The 15,080-nt window shown below is 35.3% G+C and overlaps 1 protein-coding gene across 3 annotated transcripts in view; it reads left to right on the forward strand.

Moving 5' to 3' along the window:
- ATM (ATM serine/threonine kinase) overlaps nt 1–15,080 on the forward strand; it is a 126,101-nt gene that overhangs the window by 14,789 nt on the left and 96,232 nt on the right. For all 3 annotated transcript variants that reach the window (XM_087433661.1, XM_087433660.1, XM_014785193.2), the window contains 7 exons: nt 7,164–7,329; nt 7,994–8,232; nt 10,066–10,229; nt 11,501–11,670; nt 12,983–13,354; nt 13,866–14,060; nt 14,857–14,952. In XM_087433661.1, the coding sequence (XP_087289787.1) occupies nt 7,164–7,329; nt 7,994–8,232; nt 10,066–10,229; nt 11,501–11,670; nt 12,983–13,354; nt 13,866–14,060; nt 14,857–14,952 (1,402 nt within the window). The remainder of the gene's footprint in view (nt 1–7,163; nt 7,330–7,993; nt 8,233–10,065; nt 10,230–11,500; nt 11,671–12,982; nt 13,355–13,865; nt 14,061–14,856; nt 14,953–15,080) is intronic.

Consider the following 15,080-nt stretch of genomic DNA (forward strand, 5'->3'; position numbering starts at 1 on the left):
TACAATATTAGAAGTACAGTTGATTTTCATATATTGATCTTGTATCCTGGGACCTTGTGAAATCACTTATTAGATCTAGGAGCTTTTTTGTAGAATCTGTGGGAGTTTCTGTTTAGATAATCATGTTATCTGCAAGTAATAGAGTTTTTTTTCCTTCATTTCCGAGCCATGTGGCTTTTATTTCTTTTTTCTGCCTTACTGTATTGGCTAGGACCTCCAGTATGATTTTTTTTAATAGTAAAGGTACATAACATAAAATTTACCATTTTAACTTTTTAAGTATAGTTTAGTGGTATCAAGTATATTTACATTGTTGTGCAACCATAACCATCCATTTCTGGAACTTTTTTCATCATCCCAAACAGAAACTCTACCTGTTTAACAAGAACTCCCCTCTCCCCCTCCCTTAGCCCTCAAGAACCATTCTACTTTGTGTCTCTGTGAATTTAACTACTCTAGCTACCCCCTATAAGTGAAATCATATGTTATTTGTCCTTTTGTGTCTGGCTTATTTCACTTAGCATAACGTCTTCAAGGTTCATCCATGTTGTAGCACGTGTCAGAATTTCCTTCCTTTTTAAGACTGAATAATATTCTATTGTATGTATATACCACATTTTGTTTAACCACTCATCTGTCGTCAGACACTTGGATTGCTTCCACCTCTTGGCTGTTGTGAGTAATGCTGCTATGAACATGGGTGAAAACTAGCTCTTTGAGTCCTTGCTTTCAATTCTTTTGGGTGTATATCTAGAAGTGTAATTGCTGCATCATATGGTAATTCTATGTTTAATTTATTGAGGAACCACCATACTCTTTTCCACAAGGGCTGTGCCATTTTACATATGCACCAGCAATGCTCAAGTATTCCAGTTTCTCCACATGCTCACCAACACCTGTTCTTCTTTTTCTTTTCTTTTTTTTTGGTTAGGAAGACTGGCCCTGAGCTAACATCTGTTGCCAATCTTCCTCTTTTTGTTGAGGAAGATTGGCCCTTCGCTAATGTCTGTGCCCATCTTACTCTATTTTGTATATGGTGTGCCACCACAGCATGGCTTGATGAGTGGTGCATTGGTCCTCGCCTGGGATTTGAACCTGTGAACCCTGGGCCACCAAAGCAGAGCACACGAATTCAACCACCACGCCACTGGGCCAGCCCCCTCTTTTTCTTTGTGTTTTTGATAATAGTCCTCCTAACGTGAGTGTGTGTGAAGTGGTATCTCACTGTGGTTTTGATTTGCATCTCTCTAATGACTGGTGATGTTGAACTTTTCATGTGCTTATTCGCTGTTTTCTCCAAAGTATATCATCTTTGGAGAAATGTCTGTTCGTCTTTTGCCTAGTTTTTAAATTTATTTTATTTATTTAGTGTATGTGTGTGTGTGTGTGTGAAGAAGACCAGCCCTGAACTAACATCCATGCCAATCCTCCTCTTTTTGCTGAGGAAGACTGGCCCTGAGCTAACATCCGTGCCCATCTTCCTTCACTTTATATAGGACGCCGCCACAGCATGGCCTGACAAGCGGTGTGTCAGTGCGCGCCCGGGATCCGCACCCGGGCCACCAGTAGCAGAGCGCATGCACTTAACTGCTACGCCACGGGGCCAGCCCCATGGGTTGCCCTTAACTCTGATGATGTTGTCCTTTGATGGACAAAAGTTTTTAATTTGATGAGTACAGTTTATCTGTTTTTACCTTTGTTGCCTGTGCTTTTGGTGTCATTTCCAAGAAATCACTGCCAAATCCAATGTCATGAAAATTTTCCCCTATATTTTCCTCTGAGATTTATAGTTTTTCCTCCAGTATGATTTTGAATAAGAATGCTGAGAGCAGACATCCTTCTCCTGTTCCTGGTTTTGGGGGAAGCATTCAGTGTTTGACCATTAAGCATGATATTAGCTGTTGAAACAGGTTAAGGATGTTCCCTTCTATTCCTAGTTGCTCATAGTTTTTATCATGAATGGATGTTGAATTTTGTTAAATTTTTTTCTGCATCTATTGAGATAATCATATGTTTTTTTCTCTTTAGTCTGTTGATATGGTGAATTACGTTGATGGATTTTTCGCAGGTCTAGGCAACCTTATGTTCCTGGGATGTACTCCACTAAGGCATGATGTATTATCCTTTTTATATATTATTGGATTGAATTTGGAGGTGGTGGTGGTTGTTGGAAGACTTTTAACTATGAATTCAATTTCTTTAATAGATACAGAATTATTTAGGTTACATATTTCTTTTTCAGTGACCTTTTGTAATTTGTTTCTTTTAAGAATTTTTACATTTCATCTAAGTTGTTGAATGTATGAGCATAAAGTTGTTCTTAAACGTTGTTGCCTTATTGTCCTTTTAATATGTGTAGGCCCTGTAGTGATATTGCCTCTTTCGTTATTGATTTCTGATCTTATCATTATTAGTTTCTTCCTTATGTTGTTTTGGGTTTAATTTGTTTTCTAGTTTCTTAAGGTAAAAGCTTAGGTGATTGATTTGAGAGCTTCTTTCCTAATATGTGCATTTAATATAAATTTTTCTCTAAAAACTGCTTTAGTCTTATCTCAGAAACTTTGACAATGTTGTATTTTCATTTTTCTTCAGTTCAAAATATATTCTAGGTTTTCTTGCGAGTTGCTCTTTGACCTGTAGATTATTTGGAAGTGTGTTGTTTAATTTCCAATTGTTTGGAGGATTTTCCTATTTTATTTTGTTTTTTTCCTTTTATGGTTTCTAGTCTAATTACATTATAGCCAGAGAACACACTTTTTATAATCTAAATTATTTATAGTTGTATATTGTTATGATATCTTTTATGACACAAGATCTAACTTGGTGAGTGTTCCATATGCATTTGAAAAGAGTGTATATCTGCTGTTGTTTGGTGAATTTTTCTATAAATGGCAATTAGAGTCAGTTGGTTGATGGCGTTCAGTTCTATAACAGACTGGTGTGAAAGCATGAGTGACAAGTGAGGAAATGGATTAGCAAATACAGTCATCCCTCAGTATCCACAGGGGATTGGTTCCAGGACTTGATGCTCAAGTCCCTAGTATAAAATGGTGTAGTAATTGCACAAAACCTACGCACATCTTCCTGTATACTTTGTCATCTCTAGATTACTTATAATACCTAATACAATGTAAATACTATGTAAATAGTTGCTACACTGTGTTGTTTAGGGAATAATGATAAAAGAAAAAAGTCTGTACATGTTCAGTATAGATGCAACCATCGTAGGCCTTTCGATCCATGGTTGGTTGAATTTCTGGTTGTGGAACCCATAGATATGGAGGCCCCGACTGTACAGACAACACTTTCAAAAGCTTTGGTTGCTAGGAAAAGGGAAAGAGGGATCCTGTTAAAGATGAGAGTGACTGGAGTATCTATAAATGTAATTGAAGGGATTCAGTGGAGAGAGAGTAGTTGAATACACAGGAAAATTGATATGTGTGTTTCCTCAGAAGAAGGGGATCCAAAGCAAGAGCCCTAGGATTGTCCCAAAGAAGGAGATAGTTTTTCTAATAAGATAGGAAGGAAGAAAAGTTAAAATCCTTTAGTGGCTTTCTTGTAGAACTAGTGTGAAATATTAACTCCTCTTCTAGGCCTTGGAAGTGCTGGATAGTTTTGCTTCTGCCTGCCTGTCTGACCTTAACTAAAAGCCCTCTCTCATCCTTCTAATTTCTATACTGTAGCTACAGTGGCCATTATTCAGATTCTCTAGCCTAGTGGTTTCCAAACTTTTTTTTCTAAATAGACTTTATTTTTCTAGAGCAGTTCTAGATTCACAGCAAAATTGAGCAGAAAGTACGGAGTTCCCATATACCCCTTGACTTCGCATATGCACAGTCTCCCTCATTATGAACATCTTGCACCAAAATGGTACATTTGTTTCAGTGAACCTACATTGACACCTCATATTACTCAAAGTTTATAGTTTACTTTAGGGTCTCTCTTGGTGTTGTACATTCTGTAGGTTTTGACAAATGTATCAAGACATGCATCCACCATTATAGTATCATACAGAGTAGTTTTGCTGCCCTAAAAATCCTTCATGCTCTGCCTGTTTATCCCTACCTCCCCCCAATCCCTAGCAACCACTGATCTTTTTACTGTCTTGTTAATTTTGCGTTTTCCAAAATATATAGTTGGAATCATACAGGATGTGGTCTTTTCAGATTGGCTTCCTTTACTTAATAATGTGCATGTAAAGTTTCTCCATGTCTTTTCATGGCTTGATAGCTCATTTCCTTTTAGCACTGAATAATATTTCATTGTCTGGATGTACCACAGTTTAATTATCTGTTCACTACTGAAGGACATCTTGATGGCGTCCACGTTTTGGCAGTTATGAATAAAGCTGCTGTAAACATCCATGATAAGCTTCCAATCCAATCAAGGAGCGTGATTGCTAGATCGTATAGTAAATGTTGGTTTAGTTTTGTAAGAAATTCCCAAACTGTCTTTCAAAGTGGCCATTATTGATTTCTGTATTTTTATTTGTAATTAATTTTAATTAAAAAAATAAGAGTTCTAATATTTCCTCTGATGCTGCTATGCATCATCTCACACAGTCCTCTGTAGAGAGTGCAAGCTCTTTCTTGCCCTGTGGCATTTGTTGTCTTGTCATCTTTGTGTGACTGGTTTCTTCTCATCCTCCAGGTCTCAGCTTAAATGACTCTATCATTTTCTGATTGCCCTTTCTTTGTTCTTCTCTTTTTATTTTCTCCCGTTGTACTCTGTTTCCTTCATAGGACTTTTGTGAAAATAAACGACACACTTCTAAATAATTCACGAGTCGAAGGAAACGTCTCAAAGGAAATCAAAGCATACTTAGAACTGGATGAAAATGAAAATTACAATGTATCAAAATTTGTAGAATGCAGCCAAAGTTATGTTGAGAGGATAATTTATAGCTTTAAATGCCTGCATTAGAAAAGAGGAGAGATCTCAAATAATAATCTTACCTTCCCTCTCAAGAAACTAGAAAAAGGGTAACAAATCCAAAATCTTCAAAGCAAGCAGAAGAGCAGAAATCAATGAAATTGGAAACAGAAAAATAGAGAAAAATTAATGAAACAAAAAAACGGATTCTTTGAAAAAATCAATAAAATCTAGAACCTCTAGCGAGAATGGCTAACATAAAAAGAGAGAAGACACAAATTACTAATATTAGGAATGAAATGTGATATAATTGCAAATCTTGCACCTATTAAAAGAATAATGGAATACCGTGAACAACTCTATGCATATAAATTCGACAACTGAATTTAAATGGACCAATTCCTTAAAACCACACACTATCAAAACTCACCCAATGTGAAATAGATAATCTGAATAGTTCTGTAACTATTAAACAAATTGAATCCATAATTTAAAACCCTTCATAAAAGAAATTGGGAACAAGACAAGGATGTCTCTTCTCACCACTCTTATTCAACTTTGTACTGGAGGTTCTAGCCAGGGCACTTGGGCAAGAAAAGGAAATAAAAGGCATACTGCTTGGAAAGGAAGAAATAGAACTGTTGCTATTTGCAGATGGCATGATTGTCTATGTAAAAGTCCCAAGGAATCTACATTTAATGGTGTTATTTGGGGTTTTATTTTATTTTGTTAACTCTAGAAACTCCTTTTTAATATCATATTGTTTTACCATCTGCTCTTTGAGCTTTTTTCGTTGTTGTTGAATTCACGGAGGAAGTGAATTCATCTGGAGGCGTGTACTGCAGGCTTTTTTGAAGACGTTGGACTCTACTCTTCTGAGGCTTTTGTTGAATGTCTTATACCAGCCTGTTTACTTCTCATTAGGGGGTATATGTGGGATTCTCTGAGTATGGGGATCGTTTCCCCAAATAACATAAAAGCTCTGAAGCTTGAGCTTTGATCAGAGACAGTTAGTTGCATTGTTGGCTTTTCCTGTTCACCTCTCTGCTCCTAGCAAGTAATAAGAGGGAAATGATAAAGATAACCCTTTCTGTTTTTTTATCCCCAAATTTGTGTGTATTAACTAATGTTTTTACCATTATTTAGGTATTGTATGTAGTGAATAAACTTTGGAAAGCACTGGTGTAGACTTCTATAAATTGTCAGATATGAAAGGAATCATTTGAAAAATCATTTTCCTTTTTAATATTTGAGATATTTACATTGTCCTTATTCTTATGTATTTAATATCTCTGATTTTAAACTATGTCTGCAGAATCATGTGACATATACAGTTGGAAAGGAAGATACCCATAGGTGTTATTCTCACTCACTTTACTAAGGACTTTCTAAATATCTCTTTACGGAAAGAAAACCTTGCATTAACAACTTGACTTTTCATTGTGTTGGGTGTAATTCTCAATGCATCTCATGTTTCTGCACATCTTATGAGAGAGACACTGACTGCTTTTTTCCAGACTGTATTTTTAAGTATGTTTGTATAGTGAGCCTTGGAGGATAGAGATGATGATAGAGATGATGGCTTCCTCCAGAGCAAAGGACAGGTTTGCTTGCAGCCCACTCATTATAAAAAGCTCAGGGTTTATCTCCTGTAACGTAGCTCATGGTTTGCACGTTTGTCACCTGTCTCTCTTTACATTTTTGCCTTTGGGAGTGAAGAATTTATGCAAAAGTGAAGGTACTCTGGCTAGTGTCATTGCTGTGAGAAATAAACTGTCCTTTTTCTCTGACCAGGAATCTCATGTTTTCTGCCAGCATCCATGAAACTAGCATTCTAATTTGTTAGGTTACGAGTAGAGTAAAATCTCAGACCTTTCATAGTTCTTGACATACTTTACACACATTATTAATCAAACAGCATTCAAACAAAACAAAGCTGTGGAGTGTGCACTGTATCAAGTGCTTTGTTAGGCTTTGATGAAGGAACATAGGATTGGAGAAGTTAAGTAGCTTATCTGAGATCTGGCACTTACCTCGGTGTTCGCATACTCTGCTGCCTGTAGTTGTTGATGTCCTGAAGGCAGTTTATATAAAATAAAAATAATATTGATGGAATACTTTTACTGTATTAAATATGAATTAGTATAATTTTTAATCTTTTTGTCTGTGGGATTATTGAAATTTAAATTGAATTGTGAAGTTAAATTGAATTATAAAGTATTTAAGTTAAATACTTTGATAGTTTTCTTTTTAAAAGTATAACTAATACATTTTTTGTTTGTTTTTTTAAGAATTGCTCTCTATGTACTTCAAGCTGTATCTTAAACCTTCACAAGACATTAATAGGGTTTTAGTGGCTAGAATAATTCAAGCTGTGACTAAAGGATGCTGTTCGCAAACTGATGGATTAAATTCCAAATTTTTGGAATCTTTTTCCAAGGCTATTCAGCATGCAAGGTAATCTGATCTCTTTTTGTTTTGTTTTGTATTGAAAAGCCATTTGATCTGCTTGTAAGACTATGTTTTAGATTCAGTAACTAAAAATACTATCAATTTAAAAAAAGCATTGGCCTCTTATAGTAAAAGTAGTGGACTCCCAAATTGTTAGTCAGGTCCAGCACTTCCTGAATATCCAATATGCAGGACGTGAAATGATGTTCTTAAGTGGGAGGTCTGTTTTACTTTTCTGATGACAGGAAAAGCTAAATATCCTCTAAGTTGTTTCATTTTCCCCATTTTGGGGGCTAGATATAATGTACTAAGAATAAAATAAAATAGTAATATATTTTAGAAATATCAGTATCTTACATTTGTGTGGCATTACCCAATTTATAATGTGAAACATTTTATAAGTGGTGGGTATTACAAATCAGTTTGTATAATTTTAGACAGTGTTTCAGCAGCACAGAGAGCTACAGGAATGATCTCTTAGCCCCAAATAAGAAATGTTTTTTTTGTTGCTATGTAGTGCTGCTATGACTTTTTTTTCTGAAACTAAGGCTATTCTTATTTGAAAATTAGATTTTTTTTTTCTTTCAGCATGCAACTTCATAACTGTCTTCAGGTTGTGCATTTTTCCCCCGTGTTATACCAAATTGATTCTGTTTATTTTCTGTCACAGACAAGAAAAGAGCTCTGCAGGTCTAAATCATATTTTGGCAGCATTTATTATCTTCCTCAAGACTTTGGCTGTTAACTTTCGAATTCGAGTGTGTGAATTAGGAGATGAAATTCTTCCTACCTTGCTTTATATTTGGACTCAACATAGACTTAATGATTCCTTAAAAGAAGTCATTATTGAATTATTTCAACTACAAATTTATATCCATCATCCAAGGGGAGCCAAAACCCAAGAAAAAGGTATAGAGGAAGTTTTGCTGTTTTGAATTTGCTTCTTTGAAACACAGAGGCTTAAGTATGAAATCTGTATTTTGTAGGAGGTTATGACCTTTCTCTGGATTCCTGTGCTTGGTAATGGTATGAGTCATCAGGATATTTTTCACACATTTTTTTAGATTTTGAAGCTGTGGTAGCAAATCATATCATGCCTTTTTTGTTTAATACAATGCTAGATATTATGAGGAATACGAACTAATATGAACACTATTTCCTCTAGGATCTGATTATGCTACAATAATTAGGTGCTGAGAGGTGTGACACAAGACTGTAAGAGTAAAAGAATTTAGAAAAGGCAAGATCCTCTTTATCTATATATTGCTTTTATTAGAAAATAAAATAGATAAAGGTGGACTGAAAACAGCCAGTCAGATTAGTCAGTTCCCAATGAAGTTGTGTACATAGTGCCTTAAACCTCATAGTTACTCCAGGCCCCTGTTTGCTGGGAAAACCAGAAATGAATGACTTATCCTCCCTTGATTTCTTTACACTTGTCTTTCACCAAGAGAGTATTGGATGATGTAGCTCCATTCAGTAGACAGGAACTTCACTGGGTGGAACTGGAGCTGAATGAGTTCCCTGATGCTCAGGCTCTATATGCTTTGGGCTTATACTAGCCTTTCGACCGGTTCATCATGGCTAGTTTAATGACCTTATTAAGAAATAATGCTGTACTGAGTAATATCAGCTAAAATGCAGGAAAACTGTTGTAGCCACATAAAAGTAGCTGTGTATATTTTGTAGGTTCTTCTAGTATGTATGATTAGATGTATTTGTAGCCCATGAAACCACTCTAAGTCAAAGAATGGTAGCTTTTCTTAGTTTTTCATCCTTCACATAACTCTCACCAGGATGAAAATCAGGCTTATTAGGGGGTGGTATGACATGTATAGAGTTTAGTTAACTGTATATTTAGGATGAATTGAAAATTAGCGTACCAGAAACGCTAATGTAGTCTTAGGCTGCTTTAATAGATTTTATGGTTCTTTGTGTGAGGTAATAGCCCCATTGTTTTCCATACTGGTCAGATTACAGCTGGAGTATTATGTTCATCAGGTTTTTTAGAGGCAACATTTAAAGAGGGACATAAATTGACTGGAGTGTGTCTAGGGAAAGAAGACTAGGATGATGAGAAGTCTGGATGACATGTCATTTGTACGCTAGTTGAAGTAACTGGTAATGTTTTTATCTTAAACAAAGACATACAGAGAACTTGGTCCTCATATAAAAGAGGAAACATATTAATTATATTTGCCTGGGGGGGAGAAAAGAAATTAGAGAAAGTTTGATTGAGATTTTGATTGAGTTGATTAGAGAAAGTTAAGTTAGGTCAGAATATGGAAGAATTTTATAACAAATACAGTAAGCTGAGTGTGAAATGGACAGTGTTAGGAAATAGAGCTTGTTAAGGTTAATGTCAGAAGAGACATTAGTACTGAATAGAAGGTTGGACCAGATGTCGTCTTTTTTTTTTTTTTAAAGATTTTATTTTATTTATTTTCCGCCCCCCAAAGCCCCAGTAGATAATTGTAGGTCATAGCTGCACATCCTTCTAGTTGCTGTGTGTGGGACGCGACCTCAGCATGGCCGGAGAAGCGGTGCGTCGGTGCGCACCCGGGATCCGAACCCGGGCCTCCAGCAGCGGAGCGCACGCACTTAACCGCTAAGCCACGGGGCCGGCCCTGGACCAGATGTCTTCTAATGTTGTTTCCCCCTTAACAGCTGAATAGTTTTGCAGGAGTTGGCAGTACTAATGAAGTGTATATATAAATTATGTTTTAATTTTTTGAATTACAGGTGCTTATGAATCAAGAAAATGGAAAAGTATCTTATACAACTTATATGATCTGCTAGTTAATGAGATAAGTCATATAGGAAGCAGAGGGAAATATACTTCAGGATCTCGTAATGTTGCTGTCAAGGAAAATTTGATTGAATTGATGGCAGATATTTGTCACCAGGTATAGTAGGTCTTGTCACATTTTGAAATTTCCCATTCATTTTCCTTTTACTGGGCTTTTTTTTCTTTAATTGGTGAGGAAGATTGGCCCTGAGCTAATATCTGTGCCCATCTTCCTCCTTTTTGTGTATGAGACACTGCTGTAGCATGGCTTGGTGAGCAATGTGTATGTCTGTACCTGGAGTCCAAACCCGTGAACCCCAGGCTGCTGAAGTAGAGTGTGTGAACTTAACCACTATGACACTGGGCTGGCCCCATTACTGGACTTTTTAAATGTGTGTTCTGATAAAAAGCCTGTAAAATTACTCTGTACATGTAACTATTCCTTTCAAAACACCGTAAATATTTGGAATTGCCCTTCTGACTTAAAAGATAACTCTTTTGCACATATAAACTTAGTGATAACTAATGATTGTAGGAAATAAGATTACCCTAACCTTAATGCTTTTTTTTACTACTGAGTTAGAAATCACATAGCATAAGATTCACTGTTCTAAAGTGTACAATTCAGTGGTTTTAGTATTTTCACTATGTTGTGTAACCATCACCACTAATTCCAGAATATTTCTATCACCCCAAAAACAAACTTTGTACCTATTAGCGGTCAATCCCAATTCCGTGCTTCTTCCAGTCCACAGCAACCAACCACTAATCTACTTTCTGTCTCTACTGATTTGCCTATTTTGGACATTTCATATAAATGGAATCATACAGTATGTGGTCTTTTGTGTCTGGCTACTTTCACTTAGCATAATGTTTTCAAGGTTCATCTGTGTTGTACCATGAATCAGTATTTCATTCCTTCCTATCGCTGAATAATATTTAATTGTATGGCTATATTGCATTTTGTTTACCCATTCATCAGTTGATGGCTTAATATTTCTTAAGTAAAACTTTTTCCCCAGAGATTTGGTTAACATCCTAGGTAATTTCACTTGTCAAATGTTTTCTTAATGCTAAATTTATGATTTAATTGCTTTGAAAATAGAGAGTTTTGCTTTACCTCTAGATTTCTTGGTGCTTTTAGTAAATGTTCTCAGGAAATAAAACTAATACCTTACTTTGTTATATCTGCTTTCTAGAGAGCCATTATAATCATGCAAAATGTATGTTTGTTACTATATTATCATATTTATATATATTTCTGTAATTTATTACTCTTGCTTTATGACTTCCCTGTATCTTCATTTGAGGAGGAACATTTCTTTCCTAATGAACTATTAGAAAACAATAACAATGTGAAAAAAAGGTTTTCCTTTTGTTATTTTACAGGTTTTTGATGAAGATACCAGATCTTTGGAGATTTTTCAGTCTTACACTACCACACAAAGAGAATTTAATGATTCCAGTGCACCTTGCAAAAAGAGGAAAATAGAATTAGGCTGGGAAGTAATAAAAAATCATCTTCAGAAGTCTCAGAATGATTTTGATCTTGTGCCCTGGTAAAATGTTATTTTCTCTTTCAGTGGTGTTTTAGTCTCATTTACTTTTTCTCACAAGACTTTCAGTAGAATCCTTTATCTCATTGGCCTGGCCAGTACTAGGTCATTTGTCTACTCCCAAATAAGTCACTGATAAAAGGGAAGGTGATTGCCAGAACATGTTGAGACCAACCACCATGGCTCATCTGCTGGGGCCAGGGACAGGGCCACCTTTCCTAAGCATAGCAAGGAAGAAGGGCGAATGGCTGCCTGGTAGGCAGGCAGTAGTGTGTGCCTCATGGAGTTCACTGAGTTGTATATCTCAACACAAAGAGATTTGAGCATGCATAGCACTTTCTAATAGAATTAGATTAGGAAGAAATTAAAGGTATCATTCAGAAATCACAGAATAATTTGGATCTTTTGCCATGATAAAAGGTTATTTTTTCTTAATTGCTGTGTTCTTTAGTATCATGTAGCATTCACAGTTATTTAAATAATTAAATAAATTGTGGAATTCTGTGAAATCACAAAATATTAGGTCTGGTAGGAATCTTTAGAATTCACCCAGTTCAACCTGTTTGCTTTACCAAAAAGAAAACTGAAACTGAGAAGGGTTAAGGAGCTTGCCTAAGGACAGTTAGAAATTTGTAGATTATAATCAGGCTTTTGTGATCAGTGCTCTTTTGATTTTTACCATGTTGATGTAATGTTGAAATATAATTGGATTGGGGGCAGCATATTGATTTAGATAGCTATTGCTTAAGCTAATGTTTATTTTATACAGTTGAGGGTGCCTATTTCAGATTCTTTAATTTGTTCATTTGGTCAAGAGTTATTTACTATTGAACACCTGCTGTGTGCCAAGCATTAGGAATACAGAGATAAATATGATAAAGTTCCTATTGTGTAGCACACATTCTAGAGAACTCACACTAATATTTATTGAATTAATTGAATTAATGTCAAGGAAAAACATTTTTTTGTGTTTTTTTGGTTTGTTTTCCTGTTTTAAAGGAATATTATTGGTGGCTGATGAGCAGGAATGGGTGCAATAACTCAGAATATTTCTAATTTAGTTTTTCTTTTAAATTTTTGGTGTAAATATGATAGCTTACCCAGCTAGCCAAAAAGTTGTCAGTCTTCCTCTGCTTTAGGAAGTAGGGCGTAATAAGTATTAAGAGACAGTTTATTTTGAGAGTAGTATGAAAAATGATGATGGTGATACTCTAATTAGGATATTGTGAGGGTACTAGGTCTATGTATTTATTTTCTTTTAGTTTGTTAATGAAATTGAATAATTTTCAAATTAATTATACTTTTTTTCTTTTAGGCTACAGATTGCAACCCAGTTAATATCAAAATATCCTGCAAGTTTACCTGATGGTGAGCTATCACCATTACTGACGATACTATACCAGCTTCTACCTCAGCAGCGACGTGGGGAACGCACACCATATGTGTTACGATGCCTTATGGAAGTTGCATTGTGTCAAGGCAAGAAATCAAACCTAGAAAGCTCACAAAAGTCAGATTTATTGAAACTTTGGATTAAAATTTGGTGTATTACCTTTCGTGGTATAAGTTCTGAACAAATACAAGCTGAAAACTTTGGCTTACTTGGAGCCATAATTCAAGGCAGTTTAATTGAGGTTGATAGAGAATTCTGGAAGTTATTTACTGGGTCAGCATGCAAACCTTCATGGTAAGTTGACTATACATTGTATTAGATTTTGCTATATATGTATATTATTTTTTTTCCTGATTTTTGTAGTTTGTAACTTCAGTTAAAGATATATTAAATTCTATTTCAGATGCTTTTATTGTTTGTCCAGGAAGTCTTAATAAATAAATAAATGTGAATTTAGTTTCAAATGTAGAGAGATTACTAAGGCCAATTGTAAAGAATTAAGTGTTTAAATTTCTTTTATCTGTAATTGACAATTAATTACTTGTTTGCTCAATATTCATAAGCCTTGTTTTTTTATTGGTACTACATACGGTTATGATAAGAGTTCTTAATCAAGAATCTTCTCAAATGTAATCAGACTTTTTACAGTTTTTTGTGTTCATTTGGTTGCCGGAAGTTTACTATATGTCTACCACGTGCCAGGCACTGTCCTAAGCATTGGTGACACAGTGATAAATAAGATAGACAAGGTCTCTGTCCCTCAAAGGGCTTACTTTTAACAACATTGTCCTTTGTTTTGTTATAGTCCTGCAGTATGCTGTTTGACTTTGGCACTGACCATTTGTGTAGTGCCAGAAACAGTAAAAACAGGAATGGAGCAGAATATATGTGAAGTAAATAGAAGTTTTGCTTTAAAAGAATTGATAATGAAATGGCTCTTATTCTGTCAGTTAGAGGATGACTTTGAAGACAGTGCAGAGCTGCCTCCAATTCTTCACAGGTAATTTGAGTTCATTAGCATGCTACTGTTTTTTGTTTTGTCTTGTAAGATGCCTTCCATTACTTATTTGATACTAGATGGCTTTATTTTACAGTGATAATGCAGAATTTCCCAGAGCCAGCCCTAAATATTAAACAGTCCCTTTATTTTTACAGTGTTCTGTGTCTGTGTGCCTGGATCTCAGTCTAGGTCCTTTTACTTTGTTTTGCCTCTCTGTCTAGACAGAATAAGGGGGATGTGCACAAAGAATATGAATATAATTCTTTGAGCATTTGTGTGTTCCTTTGTGATCTTTTGTAAATAGGTCCGTCTGAACATATATCTGACTCAAGTGTATTCTTGAATCGTAATGACAGTATTTTCTGGAGGAAATATGTTAAATTAACAGGGGGAGGAAATGAGAGAAAGACAAACAGGGACCTAAGTACTGGGATGGGGAGCAGCTTGTCCACTTAACCTTTCCATAGTTGGTGGTTACAACTGAATGCCTGGAGGACAGACTTCTGGATCCTAGTGCTTTTGCTTTAATTTCATAATCTGTTTATTTCAGAAATGATTTTTAAAAATTGAACATGATTCTGCTTCTAGAAAGTGTTAAAACAATAGTAACATAAAATGTATGCTCCTTAAATTCTCCTTTCAGATGTTAAGAAATTCAGTACAGATGAAAGCAATTTTAATTTTGGATCCAAATTTTAGAGGTCAAGATTTATAGCCAAACATGGATCTTTAAGTTTAAAGAATGCTTTAAATGGCTTTTGGTCTTCTAAGTGAAGATTTTTATTTTTCTTTATAGTAATTTTCCTCATCTTGCACTGGAGAAAATTCTTGTGAGTCTCACTATGAAAAACTGTAAAGCTGCAATGAATTTTTTCCAAAGTGCACCAGAATGGTATGTTATCTAATAGAGTTTTGTGTTAAGATAGAGCTTTAATTACAAAGATAATAATTTTAGCAGAGTAGCAGCTATATCTTAAAAATTATGAACTAAGTTGGTCAATTTAAAAAAATCACAACTGT

This window comes from Ceratotherium simum, chromosome 7 (assembly GCF_057802395.1).
Source record: "Ceratotherium simum simum isolate JZ-2026a chromosome 7, ASM5780239v1, whole genome shotgun sequence".
In the NCBI taxonomy this organism is placed as follows: Eukaryota; Metazoa; Chordata; class Mammalia; order Perissodactyla; family Rhinocerotidae; genus Ceratotherium; species Ceratotherium simum.